The sequence below is a fragment of the Carcharodon carcharias genome, chromosome 32, assembly GCF_017639515.1.
Source record: "Carcharodon carcharias isolate sCarCar2 chromosome 32, sCarCar2.pri, whole genome shotgun sequence".
NCBI classification, from domain to species: Eukaryota; Metazoa; Chordata; class Chondrichthyes; order Lamniformes; family Lamnidae; genus Carcharodon; species Carcharodon carcharias.
Window position 1 is genome coordinate 2427225 of NC_054498.1, and position 27247 is coordinate 2454471.

General features: G+C 43.2%; 1 protein-coding gene across 1 annotated transcript in view; it reads left to right on the plus strand.

Moving 5' to 3' along the window:
• Positions 1–23384, plus strand: part of LOC121272092 (chondroitin sulfate proteoglycan 4-like) — an 84996-nt gene extending 61612 nt beyond the window's left edge. The window contains exons 6-10 of the mRNA XM_041178535.1: positions 8686–8884; positions 11292–11423; positions 11795–11967; positions 15335–15518; positions 19922–23384. Coding sequence (XP_041034469.1) covers positions 8686–8884; positions 11292–11423; positions 11795–11967; positions 15335–15518; positions 19922–21843 — 2610 coding nt within the window. The 3' untranslated portion in view covers positions 21844–23384. The remainder of the gene's footprint in view (positions 1–8685; positions 8885–11291; positions 11424–11794; positions 11968–15334; positions 15519–19921) is intronic.
• Positions 23385–27247: the final 3863 nt, after the last annotated feature.

The following is a 27247-nucleotide window of genomic DNA, read 5'->3' on the forward strand; positions in this document are numbered from 1 at the left end:
TTCAAAAGCTTTAACTTCATGTTGATAAAATCTGTCTGAATGAACGCTGATATTTTTGCTCAGGTCTAGTTCCAAATCAATTAGATTTTAAATTATTTTGTGAATTTTGCATTCATTAATGTGAGGGATGAGAGTTGTAGGGAAGGAGATACATTAATCTTTACGAGCATACTCTGCCTATGTTAACAGAGTGGACACTGGGTGGCAGCGTTACTGGGAATGGACACTGAGTGGCTGTGCTACTGGGGATGGACACTGGGTGGCAGTGTTACTGGGGATGGACACAGTGGCTGTGTTACTGGGGATGGACACTGGGTGGCAGAGTTACTGGGGATGGACATTTGGTGGCAGTGTTACTGGGAATGAACACTGGTTGGCAGTGTTACTGGAGATGGACGCTGGGTGGCAGTGTTAGGCAGTGGAAGCAGAGTCTTTGAACGTTTTTAGGCAGAGGTCGATAGATTCCTGATAAACAAGGGGTGAAAGTTTATCGGGGGTAAGCAGGTGGTTACAGTCAGATCAGCTACGATCTTATTGAATGGCGGAGCAGGCTTGAGGGGCTGAGTGGCCTTCTCATGCTCCTAATCCGTATGTTCATGTGTTATTGGGGATGGGCACTGGGTGACAGTGCTACTGAAGATGTACACTGGGTGGCAGTGTTACTGGGTATGGACACTGGGTGGCAGTGTTACTGCGGATGGGCACTGGGTGGCAGTGTTACTGCAGATGGGCACTGGGTGGCAGTGTTACTAGGGATGAACACTGGGTGGCAGTGTTACTAGGGATGAACACTGGGTGGCAGTGTTACTGGGGATGGACACTGGGTGGCAGTGTTACTGGGGATGGACACTGGGTGGCAGTGTTACTGGGGATGGACACTGGGTGGCTGTGTTAGAGTCATAGTGTCAGAGTTTTACAGCAGGGAAAGAGGCCCTTCAGCCCATCGTGTCTGCGCTGGTCATCAAGCCCCTATCTACACTAATCCCATTTTCCAGTACTTGACCCATAGCCTTGTGTGCAATGGCGTTTCAAATGTTCATCTAAATACTTCTTAAATGTTATGAGGGTTCCTGCCTTTACCACCCTTTCAGGCAGTGAATTCCAGATACCCTCCCCCACCCCCTGGGTTAAAAAAGTTTTCCTCAAATCCCCTCTAAACCTCCTGCCCCTTACCTTAAACCTATTCCCCCTGGTTATTGCCCCCTCCACTAAGGTTAAAAGTTTCTTCCTGTCTACCCTATCTATACCCCTCATAATTTTGTATACCTCTATAAGGTCCCCCCTCAGCCTTCTCTGCTCTAAGGAAAACAACCCCAGCCTATCCAATGTCTCTTCATAGCTGAAACACTTCAGCCCAGGCAATATCCTGGTGAATCTCCTCTGCACCCTCTCCAATGCAATCACATCCTTCCTATAGTGTGGCAACCAGAACTGCACACAGTACTCCCGATCTGGCCTAACACTTTATATAGCTCCAACATAACTTCCATGCTCTTGTATTCTATGCAATGACTAATAAAGGCCAAGTATCTCATATGCCTTCTAAACCACCTTATCTACCTGTCCTGTTGCCTATGAACATGCATACCAAGGTCCCTCTGATCCTCTGTACTTCCTAGGGTCCTACCATTCATCACGTACTGCCTTGCCTTGTTAATCCTCCCAAAATGCATCACCTCACACTTTTCAGGATTAATTTCCTTTTGCCACTGTTCTGCCCATCTGAACATTCTGTCTATATCGTCCTGTGGTCTAAGACTTTCCTCCTCGCGATTTACCACACCACCAATTTTTGTATCATCTTTGAACTTATGGCTAGATCATTACAAACAGCAAGGGACCAGCACTAAACCCTGCGGTACACCACCGGACACAGGCTTCCAGTCACAAAAACAACCTTCAGCCTTCACCCTCTGCCTCCTGCCACTAAGCCAATTTTGGATCCAATTTGCCAAATTGCCCTGGATCCCATGGGCTCTTATATTCTTGACCAGTCTCCCATGTGAGACATTGTCAAATGCCTCACTGAAGTCCATGTAGATTACATGTCCTACCCTCATCTACACACCTAGTCACCTCCTCGAAAAATTCAATCAAATTTATTAGACATGATCTTCCCCTGACAAAGCCATGCTGACTATCCCTGATTAATCCCTGCCTCTCCAAGTGGAGATTAATTCTGTCCCTCTGAACTTTTTCCAATAATTTCCCTACCATTGATGTTAGACTCACTGGCCAAGAGTTCCTTGGTTTATCCCAACCAGCCTCCTTGAATAATGGTACCACATTAGCTGTCCTCCAGTCCTCTGGCACTTCTCCAGTGGCCAGAGAGGATTTGAAAATTAATGTCAGGGCCCCTGCAACCTCCTCCCTTGCCTCCCACAGCTGCCTGGAATACATCTCACCTGGGCCTGGGGATTTATCCACCTTTAAGCCTGCTAAAACCGCTAATACCCCTTCCCTCTCAATGCTAAGTTGTTCAAGTACATCACAGCTCCCCCTCCCTGATTTTTATTCGTACATCGACCTTCTCTGTAGTGAATACAGATGCAAAGTACTCACTTAAAACCTCACCTACGCCTTCCGGCTCCTCTCTCAGATTGCCACTTTGGTCCTTAATGGGCCCTGCTCTTTCCATGTTATCCTCTTGCCCCTAATATACTTATAAAACTTTTGGATTTTCCTTTATTTTATCCACCAGTGTTATTTCATGTCCCCTCTTCACTCTCTTAATTTATTTTTTAAGTAACCCCGTGCACTTTCTGTACTTCTCTAGAGCTTCGGCAGTTTTGAACTCTCGGTATCTACCATAAGCTTCTCTTTTTTACCTTATTCAATTCTGTACATTCCTCGACATTCAGGGTTCCCTGGACTTGTTGGTCCTACCCTTCACCTTTATGGGAACATGTTGGACCTGAACTCTCACTATTTCCTTTTTGAATGACTCCCACTGCTCTGATGTAGATTTTCCTACAAGTAGCTGCTCCCAGTCTATTTTGGCCAGATCCTGCCTTATCATATTGAAATTGGCCTTCTCCTAATTCAGAACATTTATTTCCAGTCCATCTTTGTCCTTTTCCATAATTACCCTAAATCTCACCATAGGTCACTATCACTGAAATGCCCCCCCACTGACACTTCTACCACTTGCCCAGCTTCGTTCCCTAAAACTAGATCCAGCACTGCCCCCTCTTGTAGGACTTTCTACATGGTGGTTAAAAAGCTCTCCTGGGTCTATTTTAAGAATTCTGCCCCCTTTAAACCTTTCACACTTTATTGAAATCCCCTACTATTATTATTACTATTATTATTACCTTATTATTTTTCTCTGAGATTTGCCTACATAGCTGCCCTTCTCTCTCTCTCCAAGACTATTTGGGAGTCTATAGTATATTCCCAGCAATGTGATTTCCCCCTTTTTGTTTTTAAGTTCTACCCATATGGCCTCATTTGAGGAACCTTCTAAGATGTCATCCCTCCTTATTTCAGTAATTGACTCCTTGATCAATATTGCAACTCCACCTCCTATTTTACAAACCCCACCCCCCCCCACGGCCCGCTGGCTTGCCTGAAGATTCTATAACCCGGAATTTTGAGCTGCCAGTCCTGCCCCTCCCTCAACCATGTCTCCGTGAAATCATTGCTTCCCCATGTGTTAATCAACACCCTCAACTCATCTGTCATTGCAAGACTCCTTGCATTAAAATAAATGCCATCCAGCCTTGCTATGCTCCCTTGTGCATTAACTTGACTATATAAGCCCTGCCTTCCAGACTGAATTTGTTTTTGTTCTATGTTTGTCTTTACATCACCCCCTACAATACCTCCACTCCATCTCCCTGCCAAATTAGTTTAAAGCTCCACCAAAAGCACTAGCAAACCACATCCCCCCCGCCCCGCCAAGGATGTTGGTCCCATTCCGGTTCAGGTGTAACTCGTCCAACTTGTACAGGTCCCACCTTCACCAGAAACAGACCCAGTGATTCAGGAAACCGAAGCCCTCCCTCCCGCACCAACTCTTCAGCCATGCATTCATCTGCCTATTCCTATACTCACTAGCATGTGGCACCGGGAATAATCCAGAGATTACAACCTTTGAGGCCCTGCTTTTCAATCTGTGACCTAGCTCCCTAAACTCTTGTTGCAGGACCTATGTTGTTGGTACCAATATGAACCATGATCTCTGATTGTTTGCCCTCCCCCTTCAGAATGCCCTGTAGCCGTTCAGTGAGACCCTTAACCCTGGCCCCAGGGAGGCAACACACCATCCTGGAGTCACGTCTACAGCCGCAGAAATGTCTGTCTGTACTCCTCACTATTGAGTCTCCTGCCACTATTGCTCTTCCTCCTCCCTCCTTGGGCTCTGGCTGCACTCTCCAGAGGAGTCATCACTCTCACTGTTTTCCAACAGAAAAATGGTTCTTAAGATGCACTCTGGAGCTTTCCTGATGACCTGCCTGCCTCCCTTCTTCTGATTGGCGGTCATCCATTCCTTCTCTGTCCGCACTTCCTTAAGCTGCGGGGTGACCACATCTAAAAATGTGCCACCCATGTAACTCCCAGTCTCACGGATGCATCGCTGTGCCTCCAGCCACCGCTCAAGCTCCGAAACCCGGCGCTCAAGCTGTTCAAACTGGTGGCACTTCCTGCAAATGTGGTCATCCAGACTGCCAGGAGGGTCTAAGGCTTCCCACATACTGCAGGCCGTACAACACACGGGTCTGAGCTCCCCTACCATTGTTTTTGTAAAAATACTCTTGCCCTAAATTTAAACCAAATAAAAAATGATTTAAGTTTCTTTCCTTTTTAAAAAAAATCTAGAACTCTTACATTTCCTTAATGTAGCTTAAAGTGGAGAAAAACAACTTACCCACTATCTACCAATCAGCTCCCTGCTTTGCGCTGACGTCACTTTTGTCAGCCATTTTGAATTCTGGCGGGGTTCCTGCTGGGGTTTAGCTGCTGTTCCAACTGGCTCGATCTGGGCCTCGACCCTCAGATTTTTATTGAGAAGCTTCACTGGCGCTGTTCACCCCCAGGTTCGATCTTCTCTGCTCCCACTGTTACTGGGGATGGACGCTGGGTGGCAGTGTTATTGGGGATGGACGCTGGGTGAGTGTTACTGGGGATATACACTGGGTGGCAGTATTACTGGGGATGGACACTGGGTGGCAGTGTTACTGGGGATGTACGCTGGGTGGTAGTGTTACTGGGGATGGATGCTGGGTGGCAGTGTTACTGGGGATGGATGCTGGGTGACAGTGTTACTGGGGATGGATGCTGGGTGACAGTGTTACTGGGCATGTACACTGGGTGACAGTGTTACTGGACATGTACGCTGGGTGGCAGTGTTACTGGGGATGGACGCTGAATGGCAGTGTTACTGGGCATGTACTCTGGGTGACAGTGTTACTGGGGATGTACGCTGGGTGACAGTGTTACTGGGCATGTACGCTGGGTGACAGTGTTACTGGGCATGGACGCTGGGTGACAGTGTTACTGGGGATGGACGCTGGGTGGCAGTATTTCTGCAGATGTACACTGGGTGGCAGTATTTCTGCAGATGTACACTGGGTGGCAGTGTTTCTGCAGATGTACACTGGGTGGCAGTGTTGAGCTACATTTTCGGTAAATCAATGCCAGCTCACTGATTTTTTTTAATGTTAAAAAATGAAAACAGGATATGCTAGAAATAGTCAACTCAGCATCAAAACAAATGAGAGGTCATTGGCCTTTAACATTAACTCTCCACTAAGGTTGCCAGAGTATTTCCAGTGTTATCTGCTTTTATTTCTGATTTCTAACATAACGCAGTATTTTGCATGTGTATCCAGATTTTTTCACCAATTTTAATCCATTGGTAGCCATTCCTGGGCCCTGAGCCCTGGAATTCCATCCCTACACTCTCTCTCTCCACCTCACTTTCCTCCTTTAAGCCGCTTACTAAAACCTTTCGGTTTAACCTAGCTTTCGGTCATCTGTCCTCATATCTCCTTACGTGACTCGGTGTCAAATTTTGCTTTATAATGCTCCTGTGAAGTGCCTTGGGATACCTCACTCTCTTAAAGGAACTATACACATATAGATTATTGTTGTTAATACTGCTTTACTTTGCTCGTTCTTCATGCTTCTATTTTAATCCCTCTATCCTCTATTTAGCATTCTCTATGTCCGTATGGTGTATGTATCTTTTACCTCTGATTTTTCTCATTTCACCTCCTTTTGTCTCCTGTGAAAATCACTTCTACCATGTAACCATCCCTGTTCTGCATCTAAACACTTTCAAAGTCACTCGTGTGTGCGTGTGGTCATTGTGGGGTATTTTCCCCTTCGCCCTAACCTTGTCCTGCTCCTTTCTAAATGCAGTTTGTCTGTCATATCTACCAGCTCTGATGAAGGGTCCATGTCTGAAATGTCGATTTCAGTTCTCTCCTGCTGTCAGGCCTGCCAAGGGTTTTCAAGCATATTTTTATTTCTAAGAGTTTCTTTGTTAATTCTTGGTAGGGAGGTAATTAAATTAACTAAAGATCTGTATCAGATATGGAGATTGCAAGTATCTGTGGTGACAGCCGTATACAGGCATGACCATAAAGTGATGGCTGGTGATATGAGTGATATAATCTATCAGGAACAAGGGTAGTGCTTTATCATAGGTCATTCAGTGATGAGAAAGAAAATTTATGAACCTAAATGTTAGGTGTAAATCCATTAAGAATCTGTGCTTCAATATATCTTACTAAATTGAGAAATCATGGACAGTAGTACTCATGTTAGCTGGAGAGATATATTCACTGTATATTGGTGTATTCTTTGAAGATGCATTCTACTATACTCATAGTCTGCTCTTTGTTAATACTTCCTTTGGTCTCCCAAATCCATTAAGATATAAGGCATGCTGTTAATTAATAACCCCCAGAACTTGCTGTGAGTTAATACCCCAAAGAGACACAATTAATGTTCTAATGTGGCATTTTGTCAATTAATATTCATACAGTGCATTGTATCCACTAATGATCTAACCCAGTCTGTACTAAAATAATATTCATTCTGAACTGGGCATTATTCTTGCTAACAGGTAACTTTCTGCACAAGTAATCATACAATTTTCAGTAATACTGGTCAGTATTCTGCCTGATAATAGTCGTACATTTGTACTTCTATCAATAAAATAGTCTTCTGGTATGTTAATCAATAAGCAGAGGCTGGGAAATCTGTGCTGAGTAACTCACCTCCTGAATCCCCAAAGCCTGTCCACCATCTACAAGGCACAAGTCAGGAGTGTGATGGAATACTCCCCACTTGCCTGGATGAGTGCAGCTCCCACAACACTCAAGAAGCTTGACACATCCAGGACAAAGCAGGCCACTTAATTGGCACCCCTTCCACAAACATTCACTCCCTCCACCACTGATGCACAGTGGCAGCAGTGTGTAGCATCTATAAGATAAACTGCAGCAACTCACCAAGGCTCCTTAGACAGCATCTTCCAAACCCACAGCCACTACTATCTAGATTAGGACAATGGCGGCAGACACATGGGAACACCACCACTTGCAAGTTTCCCTCCAAGTCACTCACCACCTTGACTTGGAACCAAATCGGTGTCAAAATCCCTCCCTAACAACCCTGTGGATGTACCTACACCACATGGACTACAATGTTTCAAGGCAGTGGCTCACCACCCACCTTCTCAAGGGCAATTAGGGATGGGCAATAAATACTGACATTCCAGCAACATCCATATTCTGAGAAGGAAAATAAAATGTTAGGCTTCACTATAGTTTGAAACATCCAAGAGATAAGTTGTTATGGGCGCTTGTTGATTGAGTGTCCACTCAACACAGTGTACTGCAGATTGATTTACTCATTAGCTCTGATCAATCAAGTTCCTCTTTCAAGCAACAAGCTTCTTTCTCAAAACCTTGTTTCCTTTCTAGTCAGAAATATTCTTGTGGCTGATGCTCTCTTCTCCATTTTAAAATGCTGGGAATGAACCGAAGTACAGAAGAGGGTGAGAGGTTTCTATCTGACACAGCCTAGAGAGGCTGAAGATTATAAGCCAGCAAAGGGGAGTTAGCTCAGTGGATATTGGAGGGAGAGGCAGTTTGGTGAACCTGATCATTCTGAAAGAATCACTGCAGTTGGGCTATTCCTCTGCACAATGCAGGTTTATGAACACCAAATAAACACTGCACAGCATTTGATGATTATTATGGGTACTAACAACAAGAACTTTATTTATATAGAACCTTTAATATAGTAAAACACCTTCACAGGAACGTTATCAGAAAAACTTTGCACTGAGGCATTAAGGAGAAATAAGTCAGGTGACCAAAAGCCTGGTTGACGAGGTAAGTTTAACAGGAGCATCTTAAAGGAGGAAAGAGAGATGGAGGGTTTAGGGAGGGAATTCCAGAGAGTTGGGCCCAGGCAGCCGAAGGCACAGCCACCAATGGTGGAGTGATTAAAGTGAGGAGTATTCAGAAGGTCAGAATTAGATGAATACAGAGATCTTGGAGGGTAGTTGGAGCTGGGGGAGATTGCAGAGATAGGGAGGGGCAATGACAGTGAAGGATTTGAACACAAGGATGAGAATTTAAAATTTGAGGATTGATGATGAGTGAGATAAGAGGCTTTGCACTTTTAATTATTTATAATAGTAGAAAAATATTGTCTTATTCTTAGATATGGGAAGACAGCAATGCTGAGATTTCACAGGATTTACTGAACAGTGAGGACCCAGATTCCCCTGCAGAAGAATTAGTTTATTCCATCAAGCCTCCATCAAATGGCCATGTGGCTCTGAAATCATTGTTGGATGACAGCATTCTGGAGTTTACCCAGGCACAGATCAACAACAGACAGATCACCTTTGTGCATCATGGTAAGGTGGTAGTCATTGTTAATTATTGAGCTGGTTGATTACATGTTCTGGTTATTCAGCAGGGGTGAGGCTGACCTGATCTTACAGTAGAACCTAGTTATCACAGTCCCAGTCAGCACCGTCAAACACTGACAGTGATCAGGACAGTAAAGTATTCATGCAGAGAGAGAGAAAAGAGCATGTGTAAAGTTAGTGCAGGTTGAAGCAAGGTCAGGAGAGTTAGGGGAGAAGGTGACAAAGTGTTAATGTCACTGGACTAATAATCCAGAGGCCCAGGCTAATAGTCTGGGGACATGGGTTCAAATCCCACCACGGCAGCTGGTGGAACTTAAATTCAATTAATAATTTGGAACATAAAGCTAGCCTAAGTAATGGTGACCATGAAACTATCATTGATTGTTGTAAAAACCCATCTGGTTCCCCAATGTCCTTTAGGGAAGGAAATCAGCTGTCCTTACCCAGTTGAGCCTTCATGTGACTCCAGACCAACAGCAATGTGGTTGACTCTGAACTGCCCTCTGAAATGACTGGGCAAGCCACTCAGTTCAAGGACAATTAGGAATGGGCAACAAATGCTGTCCTGGTAAGTGACACCCACATCCCATGAAAGAATAAAGAAAAAAACAGGTACCAGAGCGAGGAGTTGGGATGGACTGAAAGATGTTTTCTCAAGCTTGGCTTCTCTTGTGTTATTCAGTCAATGTGGATTCAGAAACAGTCAGCAGAACAAATAAATTCCCAGAGTTGGTGCTTTTGGATCCAGTCCATGTTCAAACTAAAGTTTTACAGCCATCAAAATGAATGCAGCAGCTGATATCACCAGTTATCATGAAGGAGAGCTAATATATTATACTTCCAGTGGGATAGGAAGCCTAATTTGTTTTTAAATATAAGGCATATTTATTTTATTTTTCCTTAAATATACTGGAGATGACATTACATTTGTAAAATGAGGATACATCTATTTTAAAGTCTTTGTCTCAGTGTTGTAGGTAAGTCTTGCATTGCCACCAAGTACATATGCAGCAAGTCTGCGTAATCAACCCTGGGCAGAGCTACAAAATCTTCCTCTTCCTAATTTAAAAATATCTTCAGAAGTGCTCCTCACATTTTCTTCCAAACCCTCAGTCACTTGCTTTAGAGCCTCTTCCTCCTCCTGAATCCTGACTGTGTTGAAATCTAGCCTTATCGCACCTCATCCAACTCTAACTCATTCTGACCCAGGCCTTCACACTGTGCAGTTCCTTCAACTTTCTCAATCTCTCACACCTAATGGAAGCCACAAGTTTCCAAACACAAGACTGAAATGAACTAACACACCTTCTTCTCAATCCGTTCACTCTCGGTGTTGTCCTCCACATGGGGTGTAGCCCTTTTCTCTGGTTACTTATTTAGATATTTTTTATTTATTCTTAGGGGGTGAACATCACCTGCAAGGCCAGTATTTGTGGCCCATGAAAAGGTGGTGGTGAGCCACCTTCTTTTATTGCTGCAGGTGTAGGTACACCTACAGTGCTTTTTCTCTGTGGCAGTTTGATACAATTGAACGGCTTGCTCAGCCATTTCAGAGTTAAGAGTCAACCACATTGCTGTAGATCTGGAGTCATAGGGGCCTGACCAGGTGAGGACAATGGACTTTCCTCCTTAAAAGGCAGTAGATTAGAACCAGGTGGGTTTTTAATCCTGTAGTTTCACGATCATTATTAATGAAACTAGCTTTTTATTCCAGATTTATTTATTGAATTCAAATTCCACCAGCTGCCTTGGTGTGATTTGAGATCAAATTTCTGGAGCATTAGTCCAGGCCACTGAATGACTAATTCAGGAACATTACCGCTGTGCTACAGTCTTGCTTATTTTTCTTTATTCTTTCATGGGATGTGGGAATCACTGGCAAATTCGGGATTTGGTGCCCATCCCTAATTGCCCTTGAAATGAAAATTTCAGAGAGGGCACTTAAGAGTAAACCACACTGGTGTGGGTCTGGAGTCACATGTAGGCCAGACCAGGTAAGGACAGCAGATTTCCTTCCCTACAGGACATTAGTGAACCGGGTGGGTTTTAATGACAAGTGATGATAGTTTCATGGTCACCATTACTGACACAAGCTTTAAATTCCAGATTTTATTAACTGTATTTAAATTCCACTAGTTGCCATGGTGGCATTTGAATCTGTGTCCTCTGAGCATTACCTAGGCCTCTGGATGACTAGTTCAGTGACATTACTACTATGTCACCATCTCCCCTAAATGGTGATTAATAAAAAAGAAAATATTGAACGGATGCTATTGTGCTTCAAAAGGTTGATAATTTTTCATATAGAAGTCAAATAGGAAACCTTGTTTGTAAAAATTAAGTGTGTTATAATCTATAATCTGTTTTTCCCTTGGTGTTTCTCCCATTGCAGGATCATTGTCTGGAGGATTCAGCTTTGAGGTGTCTGATGGAATGAATCGCACACCTACACAGCTATTTACAGTCAGCGCTAGACACTTAAATATCCTGATTGAAACAGAGGAGCCTCTTGTTATTTATCCAGGTAAGGACATGGGTTGCAGTAACTGGTGTGGGGGATGTCAGGTACTGAGAGCATTCAGAGATCCCTCACTGTCACCCTAGCTGAGGGCGGCCAGTTCAGAACCAAGCAGGGAAGGATACTGGGATTTTCCTGTTGTGTGTGACTAGCTGGCAGCAGGAATATTTGACCCAGTCCAGCATTAAGAAACTGTACTGAGTCCCTCACTGAGGAGATGTCTAGCCACTTGCTTGGAAGGGATCTGGTGTATGATCTGAGTGGAAACAGGGAGTGCAGATCAAGGAAGAGAAATTACTCTCAGTTTTATTGATGAGAGTTTGGAAGAGTCCAACTCAAACAAAGTTTTTAAAAAGTTGTCTTTTCATGCCCTCCAGGAACACGCCAGCCAATCACAAGCCAACATCTGAAAGCGAGGACCAGTGATGATAGCAAAACAAACAATCGACCAATCATATACACAATAGTGATTCCTCCAGCACTGGGACAGCTAATCAGGGTCCAAGAAGGCAACGTAATCAGGAAAGTTTCCAACTTCACCGAGAGAGATGTGAGTTCAGTAATCGTTTCCCTTTACTTCATTGGAGAATCTTGCTGATCAGATTCTTACATATGCGCAATTACTTAGAGCCTATGACCAAGCTGGTTGTACAGTCAGTCCAGTGAAATGTCCATTATGATTCTGGAATGTATATCTGTGGACCTCTGTGAAGGACAGGTACAGACTTGAGTGTGATTCTTCACCCCACCCCCGACCGTCCCATGCCAATATGGTTTAATAACACTTCCAAGACTTTAGTAAGTACTCTCCAGTACTGAAGGTGGGTGGAGGTAATGTTTTCAGCCCTGTTGTCTGTAAACAAAATATCTCAAAGTGGTGCATGGACTTCAGTGAAACTTGGTACACACATAGGGTATGGCCCAACAAAGAACTGATTAGTTTTTGGCAAATATATGGGCGGGCCCTGGATTTTTTTAAAAAGGATCCTTTAACACTGGGACATGGGGTGAATTGACTTTTTTTTAAGAATGTGGTGGGTTTAATTAGAATGTTGTTGTTTGATTTGGAATGTTGAAGCTGCTGTGGTGGAATTTGTCACAGCTGTCAAAATTTGAGCAAAGTTTTCAGAGTAGGTTGTTAGATGTTGATAGGCCTGAAGCTTCTTCAATGAGATAGAAGCTTCTAATAAATTTATTTTCTCGGCTTTGTAGTTACAGAACATCAACAAGACAGGGAAAAGCCTCAAGGGAGAGTTGCATAATTGTGATAATTTTAACACAGTGTGGTGGATATATGTCCTCTTCACTTATTTGATGATGTTAATGTCACAATAAGTTGGTGGTAGTGGAGAAATTGGACAGGATAAAAACAGATATGGAGGAGATACTTCAAAGGCTGGCAATGCGCAATGTGGAAAAGTCACCCAGTCTGGATGGGATGCATGCTAGGCTGCTGAGAGGAATATGGGTGGAAATTATGGGGCCTCTGGGTTATATAACAGACAACTTGAGCATTGCACATGTTACAACCCCTGTTCATAAAATGGGAGAAGTTAAACCAGACTGTGCCATCTTGATGCAGGAGCCGCTTTCTGGGTGCTGCCTTGCCCACTTCAACATGTGAAGAAAGGCCAAGCCAGGGACTTTAATTCATGGAATAACTTTACTCAAGCTCTAAGCATTGAAATCAACATGTTTGAGTTGTTTCCAGAATAGAACTCTCAGCATTCAGTTGTGTGAAAATTCCTAGGAGAAGGATATGGGAAGAACAATCCAAGACAAAATTAATTTGTCATCTGGAAAAAATTGATTAATGAATGACAGTGTAGATTTATTAAAGGCAAATCATACTTAACCAACTTGTTTGAGTCCTTTAGTGTAATGGAAAGGCTTGATGAGGATAGTGCAGTTAATATTGTGTATATGGACTTTCAAAAGGCTTTGATAAATTGCCAGTTAATAGAGTGGTTAGCAAAATCTTGAATACTGGGGGAAAAAAAGTACAGGACTATTGGGAAAGAAGGGAAAGAACACGCAAATGGGACTAATTGGATAACTCCTTCAAAGAGCAGCACAGGTACAATGGGCCAAATGGCCTCCTCCTAAGAGTCACATATGAGGAATGGCCACTTGGGCAGAGTAGTGAAGGATCTGCCACTACCTTCAGCAGGAAATTAGAACACAAAAAAGATATCACATAAATTACACTGGAAAAAGACTGTATAGTATAATCTGAACATTGGCTCTTTGGTTGTAATGGGTTGCAGCTGAAGCGTAACTTTCCAACTCATGGTATCTGTTAATGTCAGGGGAGATAAATGACTCCCTGAAATCGCGTAGCACATACTCCATGCTGGAAGAGAATAATTAATATCCACACTGGAAACAATGCCAAATCATCGACTGCATCGACACATCTCAAACCAGCCCAAAATGAATGGGCACCATTACCTTATCTGTCAGATTACTGCCAACCTCCTTCACACAGCACTTGCTTAATAAATTCCGTGAATTATTTCACAGCTCCTTTAACTCTTCGGGTCCTGGAGATGTTTGAATTGGCCCAGCCAGGTACAAGGTCGTTTACAGGTGATCAAATCAGTCTTTTTCACTGGGATCAGGCTGGAGGTAAACTCATCAATTGAGTCATTCTGTACTCAGCTTCTGTCAGCTGAGGAATTGCAGATGGGAGAGTTACACCCGCAGAAGCCCTGGAGAGCTGGTGTATATGGCCACCTCGCCAGGAGCCCCCTCCTCACTGATCTACCACCAAACTAACAGCAATGGGTTAGGAGATCCCTGCAGATGGGAGGGAAGTCGTTCTAGTGTGTGTACTGTAAGCACACAGGAGTTTACACTGAGCCATGTGTATGCCGTACATTATCTGCCCCTGCTCTTTGTGTCTAGTGTGGCAGTTTACTGAGATATTTATCTTGTGGTTTTCAATTCATCTCGTCTGTTGGGCCTAGTCAACAGAAACCTTGTCAATAATCCAGTCTATCAGGTCATTGCTCTGTATCAATAGGAAGGAAATGAAGGTCATTATATGAGATATATATGTTGTGTTATATACATTTTCCCTCTAGTTTCTGCTGTCTTTTCTCAAAGGTCAGTCTGATGCTGCAGTCTGAGGCCATGTGTGCTGCCAACCCTCATCGCAACTCATTATGTTGCTGGGATGATCCTTGGCAGTAAGTGGGGAATATCAGAGCCAAGCTCATTTCTCTGCTCACCTCAAATCCACATAACAGTTTTGAGCAGGAGATCACTAGTTCAATGCAACTTCATCTTCAGCCCAGACAGATTACACTTGGAGACCAATTGGGTCTGTGAGGATTTCTCTGAGCAGAGATTCCTGCAATCACTTGTAAAGTTCTTCAAACTGGAGCAATCCTTGTGAAGGATGATTTATATTTTCAGCTTGTATGTAGCTTCCAGGCAAATCTAAATGTGATCAAGTAGAACTCTCTCCTGCAACTGAGTACAGCCACAGTAGTTAATCTCTGAGACCTGGTTAGTGATAGTAACCAGGACCTAGGGCCTGGGTTAGTGATAGTAACCAGGCTCTGGAGCCCATGCTGTAACATCGGCCAAGGATTTATTTAGTCCAGGTTTTGCTGAACATTTCTAAGCTCTGGTTTACGGCTTGTGTCAAATCTGAAGCCTAGAAATACCAAGGCAGAGGCTGCCACATGGAATGGATGAGGTGAATGGCATTTAAGGGGAAGCTAGTTAAACACACAAGGGAAAAAGATGAAGAGGATTGGAAAGAGGCTTGGAGCATAAACACCAGCACTGACAAGATGTACACAGTTACAATGACTTTGTAATTATGTACTGCAATAGTGTAGGAGTTAGTAACACTTGGGATAATGTCAGTGCGTAGTATTCTTAATGCATTCTCTACTCTTCAACAGCTGGAAGCTGCGAATGTTTTCTACCAACATAATAGGCCTAAGGACCCCTTTTGGAAATCTCAGGACTCATTCCAGTTCACAGTTTCCTGTCCCCCAGCAGTTACGGAAAGACAGACCCTGATGCTATGGATCTCCTTTGAAAACCGTAGTCATGAACAAGGCACTCAGCTGTGGTACAATAAAGGTAAAGTACAGTTTTTATACTTTTCCAGCGTTCCCTTTCTTTCAACGTAACAGTGACTCTTGAGGTACAGTTCCAAAGGAACCAACTGTCCTCACCTGCCCCACCAATCTGGCCAGTGGTTTGGTCAGGGTATTCCAGATGACTGGGTCCTCGTTTCTATGCCCCCATTCCCAGTGCCCCTAGTTAAATACATCCGGGTGATCAGGGGACTCCTGAAATAATGCAATTCGTCCACGGCCTCACCAACCTCCCGCTTACCCCATCGCCAACTCTATACCTCTCCGAGGTATCTGCATTCCTCTGGTCCTGGCCTCTTGAACATCGCTGATTTTAATCTCCCTACCATTGGTGGCCGTGCCTTTAGCTGCCTGAGTCCTAAGATGTAGAATTGACTCTTGAAATCTCTCTGCCTCGCTCCCTTTCTCTCTCTCTTGTAGGTGCTCGTGAAACCTATTTTGACCAAGCTTTTGATCACCTTTCCTAATATCTCCTTATTTGGATCAGCATCAAATTTTGTCAGGCAATGTTCCTGTGAAGCACCTTGGGACATTTTACTGTGTGAAACGTGTGATATCAATACAATTTGTTGTTGGCTTGACAGTATTGAGCAGCTCTCATTCCAGCCAGATATACAATGTGGGAGAAGGGATGCACTGTTTAAACAAAGTTTCAGGGTCAAAACCAGGTCAGAGCGATTTCATGTCAGTAAAGACCATTTTCTTTTGCAAATGCAAGTGGATTAGACTCTGCGTGCAAGAAAGGCAGCTGCTGTCAGGAATTGTATGACTGAACAAGAAGTGACTGAGTTGTTTTATGGGAACAAAATGGAAGCAACAGCTTCTACTTATATAGCACCTTTCATATAAATACACCCCAAAGTGCTTCACATTATAAAACAAAATCTGACACCAAGCCACCTAAGGAGATTTTAGGTCAGATAACCAGAGGCTTGGTCAAAGAGGAAGGTTTAAAGGAGTATCTTAAAGGAGAAGAGAGAGGTTGAGAGGCTGAAGGGTTTAGGAAGGGAATTCCAGAGCTTAGAGACCAGGCAGCTGAGGGCCCGGCCTCCACTAGTGGAAAGATTAAAATCAAGGGTGCACTAGAAGCCTAAATTAGAGGAGCAAAGATATGAAGAGGGTTGTGATGCTGGAGGGGATTACAGAGATAGGAACGCACAAGTCCAAACAAAGATGAGAAAAGGCTCACAGACACGATGTACGAGTGACTCACACATGCATGAACAGAAGCTGACCAATCAGCCACATCCACAGTTCTGTTCAAACAAAAATTCTCTGGCAGGAGAGCTGTAAGTGTTAATGTGTAGTCCAGTACTTCAGCTAGACTGTTGTTCCACGTTTTCTATCATTGCATTGCTCTGGCACCCTTGCCCAAAGGATTGTGGCTTCCCAAAGGGGAAAAGAAGCTAAATATTTGCTGCTATGCTTCATCCCTGGGTAGAATTGTCTGACAGTTTAGAGCACAACATGACTCTTTTCACCTTCATTCCTAACTCCTTTACTTAATCAGAAGAGGAGTCACAAGCTGACTTCTAGGTCTCAGTTTGCTGAAACTGAAACATAAGCACTTTTCCAATTCAGATCAATGATTTGTAGAATGATTACAGCACAGAAGGAGGCCATTAGCCCAACATGCCTGTGCCTGATCATTTAGAGAGCTGTCTAATTAGTTTCACACGCCTGCTTTTTCCTCACAACTCAGAAGCTGCTTTGGAGTCAATATTTAATATTTGTAATTTGACATCACTACTTAGGCAGCAAATATTGCCAAGCATGCTAAGGGTAGAAAGTGATTGGATTTGCAGCAAATTATGCACCACATTAACTCACACCTGTCTCTGTCAAAGAGCTGACACTAGCACGATGGGCTGAGTAGCCTTCTTCTATACTGTATGATTGTACAATTTGTCAATCTGAAATGGAAAAATGTTAATGTTTCAGTTGTAGCAAAGGTTTCTAGCAACTGAGACATGGGAGAAAGCTTGAGATTTGTCCCAACGATCGGTTTGTACAGTGAATGAAGCAAATGCACAAGAAGGATTAAGAGTGTGACCATTTGTGTTGAGACCAATCCTATGGGTTCTGTCCAACCACCTAGAAAGGAACATGTGTCATTCCATGCTGAAGCACAAAACAAGTATTTGAGGATTACGTTTCCTCTTTCACACCACCTGTTTGTGTTTCTGGCTTATGCTGTAATTATAAGTGATTCCAGTTGGATGCATTCAGTAACGCAGAGGTTGAGGGTTACAGTTTGCAGGAAATTAGATCTCACATTAATTTAGTAGAGCAGATAAATACCAATGTAGAAATAATGAAGGGGTTCTTGTAAATATGGCATAGTTTAGAAAGAGCAAGTGCCCCTAGCCAAGCTGTTCCAGTACAGCTACAGCACTGGCATCTACCCGGCTATGTGGAAAGTTGCCCACATATATCCTGTACACAAAAAGCAGGGCAAATCCAACCTGGCCAATTATTGCCCCATCAGTCTACTCTCCATCATCAGTAAAGTGATGGAAGGGGTCATCAACAGTGTTATCAAGCGGCACTTACTTAGCAATAACCTGCTCACTGACGCCCAGTTTGGGTTCCGCCAGGGCCACTCAGCTCCTGACCTCATTACAGCCTTGGTTCAAACATGGACAAAAGAGCTGAACTCCCTAGGTGAGGTGAAAGTGACTGCTGTTGACATCAAGGCAGCATTTGACCGAGTGTGGCATCAAGGAGCCCAAGCAAAACTGGAGTCAATGGGAATCAGGGGGAAAACTTTCTGCTGGTTGGAGTTATACCCAGCACAAAGGAAGATGGTTGTAGTTGTTGGAGGTCAATATCTCAGCTCCAGGACATCACTGCAGGAGCTCCTCAGGGTAGTGTCCTCGGCCCAACCATCTTCAGCTGCTTCATCAATGACCGTCCTTCCATCACAAAGTCATAAGTGGGGATGTTCGCTGATGATTGCACAATGTCCAGCATCATTTGTGACTCTTCAGATACTGAAGCAGTCCATGTCCAAATGCAGCAAGACCTGGACAATATCCAAGCTTGGGCTGACAAGTGGCAAATAACATTTGCGCCGCACAAATGTCAGGCAATGACCATCTCCAACAAGAGAGAATCTAACCATCACCTCTTGACATTCAAAGGCATTACCATCGCTGAAACCCCCACTATCAACATCCTGGGGGTTAACATTGACCAGAAACTGAACTGGACTAGGCATGTAAATACTGTGGCTACAAGAGCAGGTCAGAGCCTAGGAATCGTGCGATGAGTAACTCACATCCTGACTTCCAAAGACTGTCCACCATCTACAAGGCGCAAGGTGGAGTGTGATGGAATACTGCCCACTTGCCTGGGTGAGTGCAGCTCCAAGACACTCAAGAAGCTTGACAGCATACAGGACAAAGCAGCCCACTTGATTGGCACCACATCCACAAACATTCACTCCCTCCACCACCGACGCACAGTAGCAGCAGTGTGTACCATCTACAAGATGCACTGCAGGAATTCACCTAGGCTCCTTAGATAGCATCTTCCAAACCCACGACCACTGCCATCTAGACAGACAAGGGCAGCAGACACATGGTAACACCACCACCTGAAAGTTCCCTTCCAAGCCACTCACCATCCTGACTTGGAAATATATCACCATTCCTTCACTGTCGCTGGGTCAAAATCCTGGAACTTCCTCACTAACAGCACTCGTGGGTGTACCCACATCACATGGACTGCAGCAGTTCAAGAAAGCAGCTCACCACCACCTTCTCAAGGGCAATTAGAGATGGGCAATAAATGCTGACCCAGCCAGTGAAGCCAACATTCCATGAACAAATTTTTAAAAAAAATGGATAGAAAAATCTAGGCAGACTCTCTGAGAGATTTGACTTTTCCACAGCAGCCTGTTGCATGTATATAGTGAAAGAAGCAATGATTGGTCTTGTGCAGTCCCAGAATTGAACCAGAACCAACATTAGTTGGCTTCTCTTTTTCTATCCTTTTTTCTGGATTAACCCTATATTGGCAATCACAGCGGACTTAGTCCCTTTGAAATGTACCCAATAATAATGATGCTTCTAGATATTGAGGAGTTTAGACCAAGGAGTCAGCAATGTAAGATTAAATTTGAGAGATTTAGGACAGAGTAGAGGAGAAGCTTCTTTTATACAGAGGGATTGTGAAGCTGTGGATTATCCTGACAATTGATGCAGAGACCAAGTCAACATTAGAAATAAATTATATAGTGGTTGCAAAGAGGATAAAGAAATGTGGAAAAAGGAAAGGCACAAGTTAGGATAAATGCCAACATAGACAAGTTGGACCAAATGGGCTGTTTCCTTGCTGTAAATTTTATGAAATTAGTAAAAAATCTTCATTTTTTTTCTCCAGGTCTTGTACTACCTGAAGGTCAAAGTGCAGCAATTGACCAGTCAATGCTGGATGCTTCGAATCTTCTGGCCAGTGTGCCAAAACCTCAGCAGTCCGCCTATCATGTGATATTTGAGGTGACCATGCAACCTATCCATGGCTTTCTCTCCTTAGCTGATGTGCGCAAGGTGCAGCACTTTACGCAGTCTGATTTGTTTGATTCTGTGCTACAGTATACACACAACAGGGTCGGGGCATTAACAGATAGCTTCACATTTCGAGTCTGGTTGAGTCCAAGGAGAAAGTCATTTTCACATCCTGCGGATGATGGATCTGTTATTGTTATTTCTGAGCTCTTCAATATAACTGTGGTGCCAGTGAAGGATCATCCTCCACGGATTGTAACTACTGGACTCACCCTGCATGTCCTGCAAGGCTCCAGCTTTGTGCTGACACAAGATCACATGAACACTGTTGACTTTGATAACTTACCAGAAGAAATTCTGTACAGTATCGTCACAGGACCAGACAATGGTTTCTTTGTGAATCAGGTTAATGACAGCACTGTCGTAAAGCAATTCACACAGGCGGATATCAATGCTGGCAGAGTGCTATTCAAAGCAGCTGGGCAGGCAGCTTCTGGCCTGTTCCAGTTCAGTGTCTCCGATGGGAAATATTCAGCAGTTGGGGGGTTTGTCACTATTGAAGTTACGCCAGTGACTGTTAATATGATCCACAACAAAGAAATTGTATTACTGCAGGGTAATGCGTCAGTGCCGATAACCAGAGAGGAACTCCTAATAGACACCAAAGAAAATGATGTTATACTCTATAAGATAATCCAACAACCAAAGTATGGAAAAATAATTGTAAACCAGTCTGTTGTGACCGAGTTCTTGCAGAAACACATTGATAATGGAGAGCTAAAATACTACATGAAAGATTTTTCTGTTTATCGAGATAGCTTCCATTTCTGTGCAGTGACCCGTGAGGGCAATTTATCAGGTACCGTGAATGTTACTGTGCAGCCCCTGGTAAGGGTAGCCCGGGATGTGTCCTGGCCCAGAAGTACCACCATTCTGATTGACACAGATGTTTTGGATGCTAGTGATCTGGCCAAGAAAACCCAGAGCATTCCTTCCTTCCACATCATTCAACAGCCCAAAGCTGGAAAACTAATCAAACTGCAGAAACAGAATGGAAGTCAAAACCAGCCCAGAAGTAACTTTACCCAAGCTGATCTAGAAGATGGAAGTGTGGCAATGGAAGTTTTTGATTATGATGAAGCTAGCCCTTACTCTGACATTGATGGCTTCCAATTTCTCCTGAAAGCTGATGGAGTGCCACCTGGCATTGGTACTTTTGAATTTAGGACTATCCCATATATACCCACTCATCATTACAATGCTACACTGCTTGAAGTCCCCTCCTTGATTCAGATTAAGTTACCAAATTCGAACATCAGCCCTACAGTCCAGAAAGGTGATGAAATGGACATATATTCATCGACTGTAACTTGGGATCCCTATGAAATTGTTAGAAGAGGCAATATACCAACATCAGACAATGTAGTCACAGGATTCGAACCAACAGCAAGCAATGAGAAGGTTCTTACATCAGGGAATAATCTTACAGTTATTATTATTGCTATCATCCTTATTGTTTTGCTGTTGCTAATTGCTGTAATAATTGCAATTTATCTGACAAAACGCAACAAAACAGGAAAGCATAATGTGCAGATGCCTCCATCGAAACCCAAGAATGGCACTGTGGAGAAGGAGACCTTTAGGAAGACAGATCAAGTTCAGTCTGTTCCTCTAGTGAATGTCAGGCCACTAAACGGCACAGAAACACAATCCAACAGTGGGCATGTTAACCCTGACAACAACCAGTTCTGCAGGACAAGCAATCCTACTCTGAAAACCAATCAGTACTGGGTGTGATCTCTGCACTGGCTCACCCACTTTACCGTCCCAGTCCAGGATGGTGCTTCAAGTGAGTTATCACACCATATCAGCACCTTATGTACCAGAGGCAATAACATTTTCACAAGGTCTCTGCTTTAACAACACAATAGAGAACATTCTCGAACTTCATCTGAAAGAAGAAACATCCCCAATTGGATGGGAATCCTGACTCATCTGACTGTCCACTTGGAGGCTAGTGGCTTGTAAGGTCATTTTGCAAACCAGTCCCTTATTGGCTCCAAGAGATGACTCATTCCACAATTCAAAAATATATTAAAAAAAAACTGGTTTTAAAAAAGAACACACCAAGATAATATTTATTCCAACTGCATCAGCTCTTATGGGTTGTGGTATCGTCATTACTGACTCTTGCTGGTGGAGAGAGAGGGACAGACAGACACAAGTATTCAGACAGACCACAATGAGGATGTTGGAGTTGGGTTGTGTTTGCATCAGCCTGCAATATGATTATTGCAGTTTTGATTAACAGGACCAAAGGTTATTTAATAGAACATTGCTCTGGTTCTGAATATTTTCTACACTGTAACAAGAAACACAGACATATTCACACAGCCACACTGTCCCTACAGAACCTGTGAAAATAACACTATCTATTTCACTCAAGACCATGAAAGGCTGATGAGATTCCCAGTGGCAACCATATTGGTTCTGATTGTTTCACAGTGTTAAACAGGAGTTGGCATGTTTGCTGTAGATTTTTGATTGAGTTGATGATTATTTAATTCTTGGTACAATGCAGTCCTGTTCTGATTTTAATGAAGGACAGCAATAAAACAGCACCTGCAAAATAACACCCCAATTCTCCCACTAAGCCATCTTCAGTTTTCGTTGCCTTCCTAAGTTAGACTGCCACTCATATTACATTGATCACCACCTTTTCTGACTCCCATGTCAGCTGATATGTTTCCTTTTCCTTAGACATTATCCCCTTCTTTTTCAACATGGCCCCTTCCTCAAAAAAAACAACCCTTGACCTTACTATCCCCCTCTCCAACCGGCCCAGATTGTGCACTCAATGATAAGTAAAGATATTAAAGGCAAACTTTCTTCAGTCGGAGCCCACACTCAATGTAACAGCATTCACCATTCTGAATGTTAAAACTAATCTTCAATAAAAAGCTAATAATTGCTAATAATTCTAATTCTTTGTTAAGAGTCTAGAAAACAGCCATTGTTATCTGTCAAAAAGCTGACTAAAATTAACATAACCACAGAAGAAGGGATTCCTGTTCTTCCATGACATAACAGCAAGTACGGTGGGTCCCATCAATCAGAATTCCCGCTCTAGGTGAAAATTGAATCTTGTGTTCCATTGAATCCAGTGAGCCAAGAATTCTAGAAGCTCGTGAGCTCTTCCAAGAGCAGACTGGGACAAACAAAGGGAATTTTAGTGTAAATTCAAACCAGTAATGAATACCCAAGCACAGGTTGTATGAAATTGGCAAACACAATGTAAATTTCTTATGCTGGATATAATAAAAATAATGGTTCTTGCAGCAATGTGGAATTTTTGTTCATTTACACGGAACCAAATGAAGCAGGAAATTACCAGGTTTGAACAGAGTTTCCTGACTTTAACTACAAGTGCCTCAGTGCCTCTTTGGTTAGGAAGGATGCCTGCTCTTGATTCCCATTGTGGTGAAAAGTCTGTTGTAGGGGGAAAGAATCACAGGTGAAGTTATGATGTCCCTTATAGTCATATAGCCTGTCTTTGCTCACATGCAGAATGGTCACCTGGATGAGGTGTAGGAAGGCAGGCACTCAGTGGAACTGTATCTGTGCAACTTCAGTACAGGAACCAATAAAATTGGAAAAAAAAACACACTCCTGCAATCCTTGAGTGGGTGATGGGTGGCTGTGCACTAAAATGAATCAGTTTGTCCAAGTCCCAGTCTGGGCACTACAGCTGCAACAGCTTTGCATTGTTGTGGTAATTGGACCATAGAGATTCTAGAAAATAGCATCCAGTTTCCAGATGAATTTGGCCTTTTCCGGAAGAATGTAACCTGTCGTTAAAGGGATCCTCCAGGGTACATCTCAGCAGGTCTCTTTGAGAGCTAAGTTGGCAGCAATATCACAAGAATAGCAGATGTTTTAAGTGAATTATTTGTATCAGTATTCATAAAAGATGGTGTGGAAAATCTTGGATGACACAAGAACCTATAACGTTTGTACAGGTCACAGAGTATGTGTTATGATAAAGTGTTAACTATCAACAGGGACACCTGGAGCAGATGGTATACACTCTAAAATCCTCCCAGGAAATCAGTGAAAGGTGAGATTTGGATCAATACTCCAAAAGTGCAGGATCTATCTCAGGTTTGTAGGTTGCTTCTTGTTTAATTTGAATTGAGAAATGAACGGGGGAAATGTGAGGTATTACTGTAACATAATGCCTAAAATGTGACCTAGAGAGGCTCTTGGTCAGAAGAATTCAGGATTGTTTTAAAGTAACAAATTGCAGGATCAAACATCATTTTCTCCTCTGAGACCTGGGTTTCTGTGGTAATCTGAGGTGTAATACACCTTTAAGAGAGTGTGAGCAGATTGGCCATGTGACTGTAAGACCCAATAGCTGTGTAGCTCGGGTTACAATGTTAATATTAGTTTAGAGTAGGGTCTGGTTGGAGAAGCACATATGTTAGTGCTCTGTTGTCTGTGTAAATAAATAGCATATGCTTCATTTCATATTGGTCTCTGTGTCTGCAGTATATTGTAATTAACTCACCTGCTGACAGATAAGTGTGCAACCGGTTCACAAGCAAAGCAACCCCATAGTAGAACATAACAACTGGCAACGAGGCAAAACACGACCAATCGACAACTCCAAGGAAAGCTGTGAAAACTCAACTGTAGTGAATTAGCCATGCCCTGCAGGCCAATTGTAAGTACATTACAATTGTAAGCCCTCACCATAGTCATCGAAGCTATCGCCCTCCATAATGCTACAATTTGGCCGCATTGAACCGTTTGATCAGACAACTGACGACTGGTCACATTATATTGAACACCTTGCGTTTTTCTTTTTGGCCAATGACATATTGGGGAAGGAGAAGAGGCGGGCGTTCCTCTTATCAACATGTGGCAGTAAAACCTAATTTGCAGTCTAATGACACCCATTGCCCCAGATTCCAAGAACTTTGATGAGTTGGCAAATCTAGTGAAAAGCCACTTTCAGCCGAAACCCTCGGTAACAACATAGCATTTTAAATTAAATTCGCGGTGTTGCACCCCTGGAGAGACAGTCGCTTGCTTTGTAGCAGCCTTAATTAAAACAATTAACAGAGCACTGAGAGTTCGGGACGTCGATTAATGACATGTTAAGAAACCGATTAGGGTGTGGGATTAACAAAGACGCCATTCAAAAAAGGTTGTTGTCAGAAACAAATTTAGACTTCAGCAAGGTGCTGGAGTTGGTGCTCACAATGGAAAGTGTGTTCAGGGACTCAGAAGAAATCAAGGGAGCACAAAATTGCACCATTCTTCACGTTGGGAGAGAGGCACCGGCTAGAAATGGCCCAGAAGTACAGGGCTCCACAAAAAGGTGGGAAACAACTGCCAGTAACAGGACAGCAAAAAGCAATGGTTTAACGGATAAAAACCCACAATAATAGCAGAATTGGAACCAGACAGCCTGCAATCGAATGACAATTTTAATAAACCGAGTGTTTCTACTGCCATTGCAATGGGCACATTATACGATATTGTAAAGAAAAATTGAGGCAAAATTTCAAACAAAAAGGCAGAAGTCGTGAAATTTATATAATAGAGAAACCAGAAGAAACAGAGTCAGGTATTTACTCACTACACAACTTAAAAATGGGTAAAACAGAGCCAATCCACTTGACAGTAGAAGTCAACAGAAAACCCATTTGAATGGAGACGGATACAGGCACATCCACAACAGTCATAAGGGAAGGCATGTTTAAGTACCTGAATGGAGGAGGCCACTCACTAAGACTGGAAAACTCAGGTTAAAAACATATACTGCTGAAGACATCCAAGTAAAAGGTATATGCAAGGTTCCAGTACAATATGGAAGCCAGTCTGCTACTCTACCTCTCATGGTGTTAGCAGGCAGAGGTCCGAGTCTCCTTGGAAGAAACTGGTTAAGAGAGGTCAATCTTGAGAAATTACTGAGATCTCAATCAGAAGCAGTAAGTGTTGCTATTTGGAAAAAGGAGCCTGTAAAGACTCAACAAAAGGAACTTGAGGAGCTGATCCTTCAGGACAGAGCTCGAGTTGAAGTCAGTAACCTCCAAAAAGAAAAAGAAAACCTGCTGAAGGACTTTCACATATTGCAAGATTCCCTCAGATCCCAATTTGCACCACTAAAAAAGTGAGGAAGAACAGAAAGAATTCCGCATATCTCTGGCTGAGATGAACAACCAATTAGCCGAGAAAACACAACAATGCTTAATTCTCCAGGAAACAACTAATAAATATAAAAAAGAAATGGAAGAGCTGAAGAATCAGCTACGTGATTGCCAAGAAGCCTTAAAAATAGAGACCCCTGAGTTTTCAAAAGAGCTGACAGTTGAGGAAATGCTGGAAGACTCAACTGCTGAGTTCACTCAAGTTGAGCTCGTATCTGAGCCTAGTCTGGCCAATAGGGAAGTGGAAGAGGAAGCCAAGATTAAAGTCAGCACCGCCAAGAAGAAAACCCATCAAAAGGTGACACTTAGGAAGAGAAAGCAAAATTACTAGCAAGGCCCTGAATTTTTTTTTACACAATAGGAAGCTGATCATTGCGTGTTGAATTTAGCTTTGCCCAACAGAACCTGCTTCACAGTTGCCATTCATATCCTTGAACTTGGAGGGGAGGAGCAATAGGAGTGCAGGCGATTGGGCATTAAAGAGGGTGAAAACATTCTCGTTGGAATCTACACCCACAGGTAGAAGGAAATCCCCTTGCTTTGGAAGGAGCTGTAGGATCCGCTGAGCCTGAGAGAGTCGAAGAGGCAAACTCACAGGTTCCTACTGGGGAGCCTAGTGGACAGGTAACTCCTGAGAGGGAGGCCTCGGAAAAACCATCTGAAGTCGTAGAACTACAACGGTCGACTCGTTTGAAAAAGCCTCCAGAGAAAGTAAATTTGTAAATAGTTAATATATTGAAAAATGTACTTTCAAGAGGGAGGGATGTGGTAATCTGAGGTGTAATACACCTTTAAGAGACTGTGAGCAGATTGACCACGTGACTGTAAAACCCAATAGCTGTGTAGCCAGGGCTACCATGTTAATAACAAAAAAACTGCGGATGCTGGAAATCCAAAACAAAAACAGAATTACCTGGAAAAACTCAGCAGGTCTGGCAGCATCGGCGGAGAAGAAAAGAGTTGCCGTTTCGAGTCCTCATGAC